Below are 16207 nucleotides of genomic sequence, written 5' to 3' on the forward strand. Positions count from 1 at the left end.
GAGTTAATCAGGCTGCTTTGATAAAATTAACATGCACTCAATTTAATAAATAATGATGAAACTTATAAAAGGTGAAATATTTAATTATGATAAATTTGAGATATATGCTTAAACTCAAATATAAATATGATCAAATACTAATATTTGAGATTTGTGCAAAATGAAACATAAATATATTTCTAGAAATTTTAAAGCATGTTTTAGAATTTTAGATATTTTTTTTAATCATTTCAAGTTTCTAATTTATTTATCAATTATTTATATTAATAAACTTTTAATAATAATTTATATATTTAATATAAAATTGAATATTATAAAATAATTAATAAAGTATCGAATTAGGAGCAGGCATAATGGAATTTTTATTGGATTTTTGGATCTAATCCTAACGAATTAGGGATTAATCACATTGTAATTTATTGTGTTAAAAATTTCCAGCTCAACTTTATAAATTTTATTGGGCTATTTGGGCCCGCCCACACATTGAAGTCGTGAAAAAGTAAAATCATGAAAATATGATGGCGTACAACATGAACTTCATCACAAGGTAATTAAATTTGAATGTTGTTAATATAGATTTCACTGTGGACCCACTTTAATGAAGTCGATATTTGCGAAGAATTACAGCATTAAACTAAAATCAATTTAAATGCGAATAAAAAGAGGAAACAAGCATTAATAGTCCACGTCAGATATCATTCCTTCCTTTCCCCACCACCTTTTCCCCCCTTTGCACCAAGGCTGCCATTTCCTAAACCTGAAAACATTTGCAAAATTCCTATCAGAATCTAACCCAATTCAATCAAACCTAGCTTAATTCTGCCTCAATTTCTACTCGACTAATCAACATGACTGTCATAGCGTCTCCCGCCCCGAACGAGGTTTGTGAATCCGCGCACCTCCTGTATTAACTAGTGTTTCGGATAAACCTACATGTTTGTTTACGGTGCCAATTCGCAGTGCGTGCGTGCTTTGTGTGTGTGTTTTTAGTCTGTTTCTGTGAGAGAACGAGCTCCAGTGATATTCAATTGGCCTCTGTTTAGGTTTAGTTGGCGATCAAGTGTTTGAGGTGTATGCTACTCTGTTGTTTTCATATGCGGCGTATTTTGTTTCATTTGTATTAAATCTTTAATCTTTCTTTCGGTTGCAGCAAGAGGATGAGGACATGTTAGTTCCTCGATCAGATTTGGTGGAAGGGGCTCTGCCAATAGGAGTGGAAGGGCCTCTGCCAATGGGAGTGGAAGGGCCTCTGCCAATGGGAGTGGAAGGTAACTCAAATAAGTAGATAGACGTGTTCCCCCCTAATATATTTGTTTTATTTTTTTGGAGTGGGTTAAAATGTGTTGATGTAATAGGGATTTTGGTCTGTTTCCTAATTGTGGCCATTCTGTATGGCTTGCAAGAAAAATGTTTTTTCTTAAATGTTATACATTCTGTGTCTGCTTTTCTGTATAAACTTCCGGAAACAGAGAGGAGGGTTTGGGGTGGGGGTTCTTGTAGTCTTGCTTTAAATGTGAACCTTCCTTGGTGCAATAAAATTTCTAAAATCCATCACGAAATTTTTTATGGTAAACAGTTAGTTGGCTGCGTGGAACCCACCGTATTTGTTTATTTTATGTACATGTAGTGTCTCCCACGTTGAGAAGGCAATTGTAGTTTGAGAAGCTAATGGTGTGAGGCCTTAGGAGTATGTTTGTCATGCTTTCCTTCCGTGCAGTAGCTGGGCAAAAAGAGGGAGCTAAATGCTTTTAGTTGTTACTTCATCTGCATGCATTGCATCATGAATTACACTGTCTCGTTTACTTTTCTTTCATTGTTTCTGTAGTTCTATATTCTCATTTCATTGTCCACTCTTTGCTGTAGCACCAGAAGCAACAGAAAATAATGTGGAAAACCAGCCAACAGAGGATCCTCGCACAGCAAAATTTACTTGGAAGATCGATTTTTTTTCCAAGATAACCACTAAGAAGCTCTATTCTGGAATATTTGATCTCGGTGATTACAAATGGTAACTGTTCTTTCTATAGATTAAGAGCTTCAGTAGATGTAATTAACATTTTGGTGTGTAATGCTAACAAATAGTTTATCATTCCTGTTAGGCGGATTCTTATTTTTCCGAAGGGGAACAATGCTGATCAATTATCCATGTATCTGGATGTTGCTGATTCTGCCGGTTTACCTTATGGATGGACTCGATATGCCCATTTCAGTTTGGCTATTGTGAATCAAGTCCATAGCAAGTATTCAGTCCGAAAGGGTAATGAAGGGACAATATATTATTTCAGTACCTCATTGCATTATTTATTTATTTAGCAAAATTACCTTGTTTGCTAAACATTTGGTTTAGCATAAACTATTTAGAGTGGTTAAGGAATTAATCTATCTATCTATAGAGCAACATTCATTGAGTAATTAGGTACATAAAATTGACTACCTCCAGTAATATTTTAAAACCTTTTTATATTGTTGACATTCCTAGACAAGGACAATAACTATTGGATATCCCCGATTTTGGCATAGATATGGAAGCAGTATTATATTTATTTCTTAATATGATGTGTATTGCTTAACATCTCTTGCAGCTCCAGTCATTACTAATCCCTTTCTACTTGTACAGAATTTAACTACTATGTAGAACTTCACTGAGTAAAAATCAAATTTGCATTGCTGTTTCTTTCAATTATCTGTGCATTGGCCAAGTGTAAACAGGAAATGAATCAATGATTGGTCTGAAATGATGCTTCATTCAATTAGAGACAATCTTCTGTTCTAAGGGGTGCATGAAGCTAGTTAATGTAAACAAATCCTTTTTAATGATCATGCAGAAACGCAACATCAATTCAGTGCGCGAGAAAATGATTGGGGCTTTACAGCTTTTATGCCACTTCGTGAACTTCATGATCCTAGCAGGGGTTATCTTGTCAATGACACCTGTATAGTTGAAGCTGAGGTTGCGGTGTACAAAGCTATGGATCCATGGCTATATGATTCGAAGAAAGAAACTGGTTTCGTAGGACTGAAAAACCAAGGGGCTACCTGCTATATGAACTCTCTTCTCCAAACTCTGTACCATATTCCTTTCTTCAGAAAGGTTAGGATATTTATTAGGGGCTATGTAGTCGGATCTGAGTTACTTTATTAAGGTTCTTTGATTCTTTCATGATCTTACTCACACATCTTTGCTTGTAAATTCAGGTCGTGTACCATATGCCTACTAATGTTATTGATATGCCATCTGCAAGTATCCCTCTGGCTCTGCAGAGTTTATTTTACAAGCTACAGTACAGCGATAATAGTGTTGCAACAAAGGAGTTGACAAAATCCTTTGGATGGGACACCTATGATGCTTTCTTGCAACATGATGTACAAGAACTCAATAGAGTTCTTTGCGAGAAGCTTGAAGAGAAAATGAAGGTTCTTAGCTTCTACTAATCTCAATTTTCCCGAACTTGGATACTGTTAGTCTGTTACCCACTGACAATTGTGATACTGTCATTAGAGAACCATTGTGGAAGGTGCCATACAGCAGTTATTTGAAGGGCACCATATGAACTACATCGAGTGCATAAATGTAGATTACAAATCCAGTAGAAAAGAGTCATTCTATGGTACTTAGCATGATCAGATTTACTGTTGATTTTACTTTACTGCTGTTTCTATGCTTCATTGTAAGAAGTAAGAACGCGTCTTTCCTCCTTCATGTCACAGATCTTCAGCTTGATGTCAAAGGCTGTGATGATGTCTATGCTTCTTTTGACAAATATGTTACGGTTGAACATCTAGATGGAGATAACAAGTACCATGCTGAACAGCATGGTTTGCAGGTGCTCATGTTAACACTTAACTGGATTTGACAAATGTTGGATATGAATCATACTCCATGATATATGAGCAATGCATTTCTTGTCATTGTACAGTTCAGCAGTCTTGTTTTCCTGTTTCTTTTATGATCATATTGTCCTAAAAGAAGATTTTTTTTTTCGGTAATTGACCTTCTTAAGCTAATATTCTCTACTTATTTCAGGATGCTAAGAAAGGAGTGCTATTCATTGACTTTCCCCCAGTTCTCCAGCTTCACTTAAAGCGGTTTGAATACGACTTTGTGCGTGATGTTATGGTAAAGGTGAGCAGTTATAGAAAACGTAATATATTCTATTCCATCAAGAGCTTTCCTGATTCACTATTCTTTTGGCACATACAGTACTAGAGGTAGACAAGGTTGGAATGAACTTTTTCGATGCCAAATCCATAGAGCCTAGGCATTACAACTTACATAAGGCATAACTGATAGTTCTAAGGTTGAGCAGAATTAGTCACTACCAATTAGCTTAATAATTGCTGTGTTAGCACTCTTGGAATTTGGATACAGAAATGATATGAACAGCCACTCTATAATTGGTGTAACTAATTTGGGTTTTTAGTCGCATCGTGGAGAATCCATGAATTCCAAGACTTGTCCCCTCTAGGTAGACTTAACAATGGTGCCTAATCAGGGTTCCTCGTAGCTGTTTAATTATTGAGCACGACAAATGTATGGTTATAAATAAACCTTTGCTCATAAAATGAAGAGTTTCCACATGCAATACACAGTCACCAGAAGAGGTAACTCCCTTTTGAATATGGTTATATACTTACATGTAGAACAAGAGCTAGTGAAGAATTCCTGTAATGGCTTCTTTCTATTAAGCTGCACTAATTTAGTTAAGTTGCATTATAAGACATATTTGTTCTCCTCCAAAAAGATGTAGAAAAGACTAGAAAATGTGAAATGTCTCAGAAATTGCAACGCAAACCATGAACTTCTTGCAAATTGAGTAAATGGGTATAATTCGGTGACCAAGTATAACTTGCTATGTAAGGACCATATATTAAAGATGGTGTTTCTGGGGTATTGGTGGTGTTAAAAGATAGAAAATTAAGAAAAAAGAAAAACACAACTAATGAAGAGAATGCAAAGAGAGAGAAAAAATGAATTTCATAATTAATCAATGCATAAATAACTATGGATTATGGAAACAAGACAAGGAGCGATTTACGAAAGTAGTTATACCAATAGAAACAAAGTATGGAAAGGTTCCATGAGATATTCTCTTTTAATCAGTAGGAATCAATCTCTAACGTTTGGTTATTGTGTATTGAAATAATGCCAGTGATTCGAATTGCAAAAAAAAGGATGTTCAGTCATAACATTTAAATTTTGAAAGCGTTAGATATGGAAGTTCAGTCAAAAACCATAATTTGAACAATGGAAGTACCCTAGGCAATAGGAATTCAGGAGCTGATTCTTGTTGTCTAGCCGGACATGTGAAGGAAAGGAATGAGTGAGTGTGTTGATGAAGCCATTTGCCAACCAAATTCTCTTAAGTCTCAACTCTCAAAACTTCAGTCTCGAGTTTTGCCCCTGCCGTTTCATTGTTGTATATGATTCTTTTAGCTAGCTGATTTAGCTGTGATTTCTGGTGTATTTGTACTTTGTACTCTTTGCACTTTATATTGCCCTAAAAGTGGATAGCCTAATTTCTTGATTTCGGTGACACAGATAAATGATCACTATGAGTTTCCTCTTCAACTTGATCTTGATAGAGATAATGGAAAGTACTTGTCACCTGATGCTGATAGAAGAGTACGTAACCTCTATACACTTCACAGGTCAGATGAGGAGATTTTCTATCATTATGTTCCCAGCTTTATAGTGAGAAAAATTACCACTTACTCAACTGATTTGGCTAGGTAATAGTATTTCTTGGGTTTTACTTCAACACCTATACCTTGTGTGAAAAAAGCAAGATTTTTTTACTTTCCGTTCTCGCAGAGACATTTTCCATTTTTAACTGTAAAATTATACTTTTTGAACGGTTGTTTTTTGCCTTTTGGTTCATAGAATTATGTTGATGCTTCACAAACAAGTTTGTAAATTATATATATTTTCCCAGATTGTGAATAGTAAATGCTGAACAAGGTTTACTTTGATAATTTTTTTTTGTAAATGCCCAAGTTGATATGAAAACCTATGTTTCTGTGTCACTTAATGGTAGTCTTTCTAAATCCATCTATATATATATATATATATATATAGAGGTGTGATCCGTTGCTAACTTTCTTAAGTTGCTAACTCTGCTAGCTCATCAACGCAAGGAATTAAAAATGTCAACACACGGATAATGAAATGTCAACATAAACTTAGTTGATATTTTAATGCACTGTTTTGACATTGATATTTAAAATGTCAACACAGTTGTGTTGACATTTTGATCGTGTTGACATTTTTAATACATTGCGTTGATGTGTTAGCAAGTTCGCAATTTAAGAAAAGTTAGCATTATAACGCATATATATCACAAAATTGTATGCTATATCTTTTCATTGGTTCAAATTATATTATTTGCAGTGTTTTGGTCCATAGTGGTGGTGTGCACGGTGGTCACTATTATGCCTTTATACAGCCTACTCTTTCCAGCCAGTGGTATGCAGTCCATTCTAAAACTTGTTTTTTAATGTTTGCAGCATAAAGTAGTACTATTCTTATGGTTTTTCAGCTTTCAGCGAGTCCTGTTGATTATGATACATCATTAAGCTCGTGTATTCTATTGGTTGGGAATTGGTCTGAGTTTAGGAATTACATTTGCAATAATGAGTCTTTTTTGTTGATTGGATGGATATTTTTTTTGCCTCATTTTCTTGTCAATTCTCTTTACGTAATCAAAAATATAGTTGTGATCGTTAAATCTCTGGAGAGTTAGTCCCTTTGAAAAAATTATGCAGTCAGCATCCCTCACTGTGGTTTTCTTACACCACTGTCATCAAAAAATTTCAGAAACCCCTTCCTTGGCTGAATCATGAAGATTGTGTATATCATGGGCTTTTTACAGAAAGATTACAAATGTATTTGTTATAAATCTCAAACAGCAAATAATCGTAATTATCTCTCAGGTATAAGTTTGATGATGAACGAGTGACAAAAGAAGATATGAAGAAGGCATTAGATGAGCTGTATGGCGGTGAAGAAGAAGTAGGTTTTGTGATGTCATTCTTCGGTGAAATATATAAACTGCTTTGGTTGTGCAGTGCTAACAGTCTTCTCTGGTTTAGTGATAACAATTTCCTTTCTTCATTCATCTTTTCAGCACCTGATGCAGACAAACCAGGGAATCAATAATACTCCCTTCAAGTTCACCAAACACTCAAATGCTTATATGCTGGTGTATATACGTGAAAGTGACAAGGATAAAATCATGTGTCATGTCGATGAGAAGGATATTGCCGAGCATCTTAGGGTTAGTTCTGATATCAGCATATTTTCATATTTCTTAAAGGTAACAGTCTTTACTTTTACCTACTATATGTGGCCTGACTAGAGTTTGAGCTGTCAACTAGGAGAGGCTGAAGAGAGAACAAGAAGAAAAAGAACAAAAGAAGAAAGAAAAAGCCGAAGCACATCTTTACACTATTGTAAAGGTAAGTAATTTAAGAAGCATGTTTTAGTTGAATGACCTTTCTAATGTAGGGGCTTGCAACTAATAAGAATGTGGCGTGATGCTTCCAGGTAGTATGTGATGAAGATTTTGTTGGGCAGATTGGAAGAAACGTTTTTTTTGATTTAGTCGATCATGATAAAGTTAGGAGCTTCCGTGTCCAGAAGCTGATGCCATTTAATGTTTTTAAGGTATGTAAACATGACTAAATGTTTCACTACAATTATTTCTGTAATACTTTAGCTGCTGTATCTCTTCACTAGAAGTAGATACTAGTGCATGAGAAATCCACCTTTTGATGTGGAGCTAGATTATCTGGATGAATGCATTTCTATTTGCACAGTTGGGAACTTATCATAGAGTGTGGAAGCCAGAACCGTCCTCTCTTCAATATTATTATGGATATGTGCATATACCTAAAGAGAGGGTAGATTGTCCTAAGATTATCAATATTTCCTCTTACTTGTTATGCTAAATAAACATCCGCGTAAAACTTTCAGTGTGGTTGCAATGTGTCATCGGCACCCTAGTCTGCTTAAAGATCAACTGGTATTGGTGAAATGTTGTTGGCAAGCAGCAACTATGCAATGTTTACTCTGAAGTGTGCTAACTAGTCATTGGAAATTTGGGATGATGCAGGCAGGCTGCTTATTTGTGAAACATACTTAAAAAATAATTCAAATAAAGAAAGAGGGCTCTTCCTGCATCTAGGAAATATGTAAAAGATTAGACATAAATGTGGGCCAACCATCCATAAGTTTAACTTTAGATGGAAAACATAGTTGTGACTTGTGACTTAAAATGTCCAATTTGAGATTCTATAACCATAGCAGTTCAAGTGGAATTAAAATCACATCAAATATGATTTGAAAATCATACTTGTATTTCTATAATACTACATTGCAAGTTTGATTTTTTTGTTTGCCATAAATAAGTGATCCGATTTCAGCTTAAGACGTTTGGCTAGAAATATTAATCAAGAGAAGGAAAATGAATCAGATGGGTATAAGTCAGTTTGATGCTTTAAGCCGATTTACAAATCAACATGTTACATATCTTAAATTTCAAATTCAGTCTGTTCTTATGAGCATACACTTTCTATAATTTTTTATGAAATACATAAAGTCGTTCCAGGCTAAGCCATCTCACATATTAATTTTTACAACATTCAGTTGTTGAAGCTGTAGTTATTATTAACATCAACTGATCTTATTCCCCAGGAAGAGGTTGCAAATAAATTTGGTATACCTGTGCAATTACAACGCTTCTGGCTGTGGGCAAAACGGCAAAATCACACTTATCGTCCTAACCGTCCATTGACACAGTCTGAGGAAGCACAGACTGTAAGCAAATTTTTTTTTTTCCTATAAAAGTGACCACTTATGAATGTCTTGTACCTTTATAGTCAACAGTTTTTTTGACCAACTCATTGGTCTTCATATGCTATCAGTTTATATTTAGTACTATTAAGTATATCAGTACTTTCCTATACGAATTCGACTGTTTTGAGATTTGTTGTGTTACAATTCTTCACATGGATGTAGGTTGGGTATCTGAGGGATATGTCTAATAAAGCTCAGAATGCAGAGTTGAGGCTATTCTTAGAGCTAGAACGTGGGCCGGTAATGGAACTTTTTGTTGTGAGAAAGTAAGCTCTCCTTCATAAATAACGCTAAATTGCTAATAACCTTCTATGATATCAATCAGGACTCCCTGCCTATCCCTCTCCCTAATAAGGCAAAAGATGACATTTTGTTATTCTTCAAGCTTTATGATCCAGAAAAGGAAGAGCTTAGGTATTATTCTAGTTCGCATTCCTTTGTTTTGTTATGTTTTTATGTAGAACATATCTGTAGGACCAAATAGTTAGACATCACCTAGAGATGAAAACGAGAAGCAATTCTTTGTCATTGATTTTTATCCGTTTTATATGCCAGATATGTTGGTAGACTTTTTGTGAAGAGCTTTGGGAAGCCGGTAGATATCTTGACTAGACTAAATGAGATGGCTGGCTATGCTCCTGAGGAAGATATTGAGCTTTATGAGGTTTGTTGCTTAAATATCAGAAGTAATTTTGAACCATACATATTCTTCTTAATTTTATATTCTTGTTTTTCCCCGTAACCACACCATTCTGTCCCTTTCCCCGTTCTTGTAATGAGCTGGCTGTTCTATTCTCAGCTTTACATCAAGTAGTTAAAGAAGGGTCCATTGTACCTATCTTTGATTTCTTACTCCCAAAATAGATATAGGGGAGTCGGATATGAGTTGTCTTCTATTTGGAATGGTCATTACATTTCTTCATTTCCCTTCCTTTCCTGGTTGCTCAAGTACTTACGGCAGTAATTTCATTTTTTTGGGGGGGTGGGGTTGGTTACACTGTTTGGCAGTGTCAACTCATTGGTATTAATCTGTTCTGTTTCTGGTTATCAGGAAATAAAATTTGATCCTAATGTGATGTGTGAACATATCCAGAAGATACTCACTTTTAGGTCTAGCCAGGTATTGTTTTGCATATGTTTTTCTTAATAATGTGTGTTATGCCGTATGTGAAAAAAAAATGGTGGTATCATTTGCTTTGTCTTCAACTACAGCTTGAGGATGGGGACATAGTTTGCATTCAGAAGTCCCTTCCAAGTGAAGCTCTCCAGAAACTTCGTTGCCCAGATGTTCGGTCATTCTTTGAGTACCGCCATAATCTCCAAGTACTTTTCATTTAGTATTTAATGAATTTCATTTAGTATCGATTTTTCATATTTCTTATGTGAAATTACTGTTTTATGTATTTACAAGTGTTATGCTCTTTCTGTCCATGCACTCCTGTTTATCTTGTTGAGATTCTGAAAATCTTTTTGGCATGAAGGGCTCATAGTTCAGGCTTGATCCGAACTCTTTAAAAAAAGTTTTTTACTCTTGTTTGTCTTTAAGGGCCCCTCTTTTGTAACAGCTACTCTGAAATTTATAAAGATACATTTGAGTATGTGACTGCCATTAGTCATCTTAAGCTTTAACTACAAATCAATATTATTGGTACGGACTGCTGAGATGCTCTGGCATAAAAGAAAAAAAGAGAGCAAAAAGAAAAGGAGGTTACCACTGATGAGAATGAAAAGAGTGTTTTATTATGTTCTACTACCTCCGTCCACCAAAATTTGTCCCATTTTCCCATTTCCGTCCGTCCCCCAAAATTTGTCCATTTCACTTTTACCATTTTTGGTAGTGGACCTCATATTCCACTAACTCATTTCTACTCACATTTTATTATAAAATTAATATATAGAAGTAGGACCCACAATCCACTAACTTTTTCAACTCACTTTCCATTACATTTCTTAAAACCCATGCCGGGTCAAAGTGGGACAAATTTTGGTGGACGTTGGTAGTAACTTCTAAGCCATTAAATGTCTTGTAAAGCATAAAAGAAACTAAGGGTTCTGCGTAGTAGAACTAATAGCATTGGGAGCAAGCATGTGAGCCAAGACTTCCTTGCACTACTTGCCTCCATTCTCTCGAGTATACTTTCTGTTTTCTGTTAATAAATATTTGTCTCAACTCTCAGTTGCTGTTTTGAAAAATAATTTGGACTCGTAAACAACATACCAATTCTTTAGCAATAGTTTCCTTTGTGAACCTTGCATGTCTAGGACTCTAGAAAGGAAGATAGGAAGTTTCTGATGGTGACATTGAACAAACTAAACTCATAATACTGTAGATATCTGAATATGAAATCATTTTCATATTTTATTTTGGATGTTTTGCAGGTTATTCATTTTCGGTCCCTAGAAAAGCCTAAAGATGATGAATTTTGTTTACAACTGTAAGTGCGAAATTTGTCAAAAAATTTTGAACTCAATACGTCGTCTTTATATTAGTTGATCACATTAATCTGTGTATTTGTTGCATTCTGATAAATATATATCTATAATAAATGAAGGTCAAAGCTTGACACATATGATGAAGTTGTAGAGAAATTGGCTCGCCAACTTGGAGTAGATGATCCTTCTAAACTTAGACTTACGTCATGCAATTCATACACTCAACAACCAAAACCTCATCCTATAAAGTATAGAGGAGTAGATAATCTGCTAGATATGTTACTGCATCACAATCAGGTAAGCTATTATTTAACGTTAAAGAGTCTGAGTTGACATGTTTACTATCTGAAATATTGAATAGTTATTATTTTGGTCAGACTTCTGATATATTGTACTATGAAGTCCTGGATATGCCTCTGCCAGAATTGCAAGGCTTAAGAACGCTCAGAGTGGCTTTCCGTCATGGGACAAACAGCGAAGTAAGTCATATTCTAGTTTTAGTAAATTTGTTGTGCTTGGCAAGTTGGCATACACATCAATCCCTTTGATTTATGTTTGACAAAATCATTATTCTCCTACTCTTTCTGATTTCCAGGTGGAAATTCACAATGTTAGACTGCCTAAGGATAGCACTGTGGCTGATTTGCTTGATGAACTCAGGATGAAGGTAAACTATTGGACCGATAATGTTGATTCATTGTATCAACATTTCACTAGGATACATATTTCAATTCTAGAATATATTTCTTCATATGTATAGGATAATTTGTTTTTTGGTGCTTCTTTGATTAATATTGCTTCTTCTGATTGTTATGCAGGTTCAGCTGTCTCGTCCCAATGCAGAACTCAGACTACTGGAAGTATTCACCCACAAGATCTACAAGGTCTGGAGATCTTATCTCCACCATTTATATTTTACTCTTTGTTCTCATTGATTATATTAATGACGAAGACTGTAGAAATGTATTATCAAGTTACGACCTAATAACTAGTTTGTCTTTACTTAAAATTTGAGAACCATGTTCATATTTCACACAAGGTTTGGATGTTGAACTCAACTGATGAGTCGCTCAATGCTATGGCCATCAAAGGGATTCTTAGAAGTTGACGAGCATAGCATGTATATAATTGGAGAAAAAATTGCAATTATCATGCTATATTGCTTCCAGCTAAATGAAATTTCTGTAGTCGTGGGTTGAGACAACATGGTGAGGATGCATTGATCAAGTATATTTTGCTAAAAGCTCCTTATAAATTGGAAAGTAGCAGGGAATTATGTGAGTGACATTAATCTGGTGGGTGACTGAGATGAAAAGTGAACGTTGGGGGCTTTGAAACAATCAGATTAATATGTTAGTTTGGGTCAGATTTTTACCTATAGCATGCCTGTCGCTGGGTGTGATCTGAATTATCTGACATAGGCTGCCTGATGGACTATGGAAGACGAGTGTTGATGCTTTCTAGCAGTATATTTTAGGTAGTAATGAGCGATACTTGCTTCTGGTAAGTTTTTTTTTTGTTTGTTTCTCATTTGCATCATCGAGGTGAAGGGAAATAAAAGATCATGAAGTTGCTTTTGATTTGTTAGTACTGTTAACATAATATCTTGATGTATTTAGATAATAATATTGTAGGGATTTCTTTTCAGATATTTTCTTCAGGGGAAAAGATAGAGAGCATAAATGACAACTATTGGACTTTACGAGCTGAAGAGGTTCTTCCACTCTCTTTCTCCGTGTGTGTGTGTGTATGTGTATGTGTTTGATGGGTGGGTGCATTACATGCTCATCTGTGTAAAGTGCTTTAAGGCTCATGTTCACCAAATTTCATGTTCAGTAGCATTTGCCTGTGTAAGTGCTTGCAATTTTTAGCCCCTGCAGGCGCGTAACTAAATTATGTCATTCTCTCTCTTTTAACAGTTTCCCTTATTTCTGCAGATACTTGAAGAAGAGAAACATCTTGGTCGTCATGATTGCTTGATTCATGTTTATCACTTTATGAATGAAGAAAGTCAGAACCAAGTGGTAACATTTTGATTTATCCTTATCTTGTGGTTGAGCCATCACATACTTGGGTAATGGCTCAATAAGATGCACTTCTTGGTTTTTATTTGTTATCACAATATTGCACTTTGTTTGTGGCAGAAGATTCAGAATTTTGGTGAGCCCTTTTTATTGGTCATTCACGCAGACGAGATTTTAGCTGATCTCAAGATTCGTGTTCAGAAAAAGTTATGTGTATCAGATGAGGAGTTCTCTAAGGTTGTATGCCTCAGAAGTCAGATCTAATTCCATTAATAGTTTAAGTGATTCTAACCCTAGATATGTGTTGCTAGCATATTCCCCTCGGTTGTTATAACCTCTAATTTCTGCTCATGTCCCGTTTTCTTTTTGCCAGTGGAAATTTGCTTTTGTTTCACAAGGTCAAACTGAGTACCTAGAGGATTCAGAAATTTTGTTTACTCGATTCCAGGTCTCTCCCTCTCTCTCTCTCTCACACACACACACACACACATCTGAAAAGAAAAGAAAAAAACTTCTCTTCTTTATCTGTTGTGCATCCACTGGAATTATATTGTTTAGATGAATTAACATCTTATTGCTTCGTATGAATCTCGGGCTGGCAGACAAGCAGCATGTATATTGCTTGGGAGCAGTATCTTGGGCTAGAACACATAGATAATACCCCAAAAAGGCCTCTTGCAGCTAATCAGGTATTCTGAATCAGCACTTGTTTGCTTCTTCTAAGCCAATTCTCATTCAATTCCTTTGACATGTTAGATTCTTACTCTCAGATTAACAAATTATAATCAATATATGACTACGTATATACACACTTTCGAAAGCCACAATCCCTTCCAAGTTGTGTATAAATAATCTCAACCAAGTATTTATTACTCCCTCCGTTTTAATATTCATGGCTTTTTTCTTTTCTTTTTGTCATCCTAAATATCTTGGCCTATTTTTCTTATGAATGTATTCATAAATTGAAGTTGCCATCGTGTACTTCTTGTCCTTGGATGCTCTGAATAGGTTGCACTAAAATCTGCTGTTACCAAATCTTTTTCAGTACCGTCCACCTTTCGAGAAGGCTGTGAAGATATACAATTAAGAGGGCAGTGGAATAGGAGTGTGGAGTGGCCGAGTCTTTCACCTTTCATGCAAAGAATTCGGAGAACACCTCTTAACCACATATTAAGTCAGAAATACATTTTAGATTTTTAAATTTCATTGCTGCCTTGTCCTCATCAGAAACCACAGATTGAGTCAGAAATGCATTTCACATCTTATATTCTCAAAAAATCAGTGCTGCCAAGCTCTTCGTCAGATGTTACTCTATACGAGATTTCCAGCTGGATACTTGGTTATTGTCTGAATTTACCATGGCTCCATTATTCACTTTCTCCAGGCTCCAAGGTGACCTAAGACGAGCTATGATTAGTAAGTTTTTTCGAATCATAGGTTTTTTAGATCGAAATTTTGGCCTGTGTATGCTAGTGCTGTAGAAAAGGTAGCCAAGGTTTTGGTTTTATTTATAAGCTGTACAGGATTTCTGCTTGTGAACAAAAAAGTGGGGTCATGTATAAAAACTAGTAGAGAAATGGAGCAGAATCAACAACCTTGAACTAGATTTCAGAGTGACAATTGTTATTTCTTATTTTTATTTAACTTTAGCACTGGCAAAATTGAAATGAATAATACTGTTGGGTGTGTGCGCTTTTCTGGTATTAGATCACATGGTCAAGTAACAAGTAACATTATGAGTTTATTGCATTTGCTTGAAATCCAATGCATAATCTGAATATATTGTTATATTATGGTAACTTCAAATGATTAATCTATATCTATAAAATGTATCTTCAATATTTATTTATTTTTGGTCGTTGTTATTGCATACTGTTTGACCAAAATTTCCAAGTTGCCCTTGTACTCTTTCTTCTAATCCCACCCTAATCCACCCACACACTATTCCACTCCCATTTCTCGAGCACACGCTCGTAACCCCCCAACTCCCTCTTCCACTCCTAGCAGTTGCGGCCTCATGCCATGGCTGCCATCGTCCGCACCTGCCTAAATGTTCATTCCATGACCGTTGTCGTTCACAACCCGACGATATTGGTGGCGCCCGACGGTTGTGGTGAAAAGGGGTTGGAATCGTTGGATCCTATATTCTAGATGAACCTCTTTGTGTGAAGTTGATGCAAGTCAATGATGATATATGTTCTATATTTGAGCTTCTTTATATGCTTACACATATTTGGGTTTGTTGTTCATCCATCTTCCTGATCTGTGATTTTTCTGGGTTTGGAAGTCGACTTTCTGGGTTTGTGGAATGTGTATATCCTTCAATTTTGTAGGTTTGTGGAATGTGTTCATACTTTGTGATCATCATTGTCGACACGATTGATTCGATGTTCATTGTCAAATAAGTTTAAATATGACTTAAGCAATTAAAAATTAATATAATTAGTTAAAAAATCTGCCACTGACCACTAATAAGCCATAATATACTAATTAATCGCAAATTATCAATAAAGTTAGTCAGCTGAAGAAAGACAACATATGCTTAGTGTCGGAGAAGGAAGGTGGAGGTAGCTAGCTCTTGATATATACAAGCATCAGTTGCATAGTTGAACTCTTTGCTTCAACATTTGTGTGAATAAATGAATGTATACGCATTGGTCATGTGTCAAAAGTATTCCACTTGTGTGTCATGAAATGTAATGATACTGCCGCTAATGTTTAATTGATTTTATTTTACTATATGGAACTAAATGAGGATAGCTAACAAACAGGCGAGGTAGATGTCTTAAATTAGTCAACAAGAGAAATCGCACCACTCAAATATGATGGGATCTTTTACAAGTAGTACTAATTTTGGTATATACGGTGATTCTAAGATTTTACACGCTGTTATTTT

At 35.4% G+C, this 16207-nt stretch overlaps 1 protein-coding gene across 3 annotated transcripts; it reads left to right on the plus strand.

Moving 5' to 3' along the window:
• The first annotated feature begins 684 nt into the window (after window positions 1-684).
• Window positions 685-14915, plus strand: LOC125223645 (ubiquitin C-terminal hydrolase 13-like). Of its 3 annotated transcripts, none has more exons than XM_089063300.1 (32): window positions 685-881; window positions 1151-1268; window positions 1870-2008; window positions 2100-2257; window positions 2826-3091; window positions 3196-3414; window positions 3500-3608; window positions 3709-3824; window positions 4025-4123; window positions 5540-5649; window positions 6389-6463; window positions 6931-7009; window positions 7125-7274; window positions 7375-7455; window positions 7544-7663; window positions 8693-8815; window positions 9017-9094; window positions 9180-9268; window positions 9410-9518; window positions 9906-9974; window positions 10067-10177; window positions 11234-11289; window positions 11407-11584; window positions 11665-11766; window positions 11883-11954; window positions 12106-12171; window positions 12936-13001; window positions 13225-13311; window positions 13432-13548; window positions 13685-13759; window positions 13914-14000; window positions 14357-14915. In XM_089063300.1, the coding sequence occupies exons 1-32, from the start codon at window positions 849-851 to the stop codon at window positions 14396-14398; spliced, it is 3399 nt and encodes a 1132-aa protein (XP_088919426.1). In that variant the 5' UTR covers window positions 685-848; the 3' UTR covers window positions 14399-14915. The 3 variants fall into 3 exon arrangements, with proteins under 3 accessions (XP_088919426.1, XP_047982843.2, XP_047982846.2); XM_048126886.2 differs by having other exon boundaries at window positions 686-881; window positions 1864-2008; XM_048126889.2 differs by having other exon boundaries at window positions 686-881; window positions 1864-2008; window positions 13435-13548.
• The last annotated feature ends 1292 nt before the right edge of the window (window positions 14916-16207 follow it).

Source organism: Salvia hispanica, chromosome 1 (genome assembly GCF_029641045.1).
Source record: "Salvia hispanica isolate PSC_SH4W2 chromosome 1, Shi_PSC_v1, whole genome shotgun sequence".
NCBI classification, from domain to species: Eukaryota; Viridiplantae; Streptophyta; class Magnoliopsida; order Lamiales; family Lamiaceae; genus Salvia; species Salvia hispanica.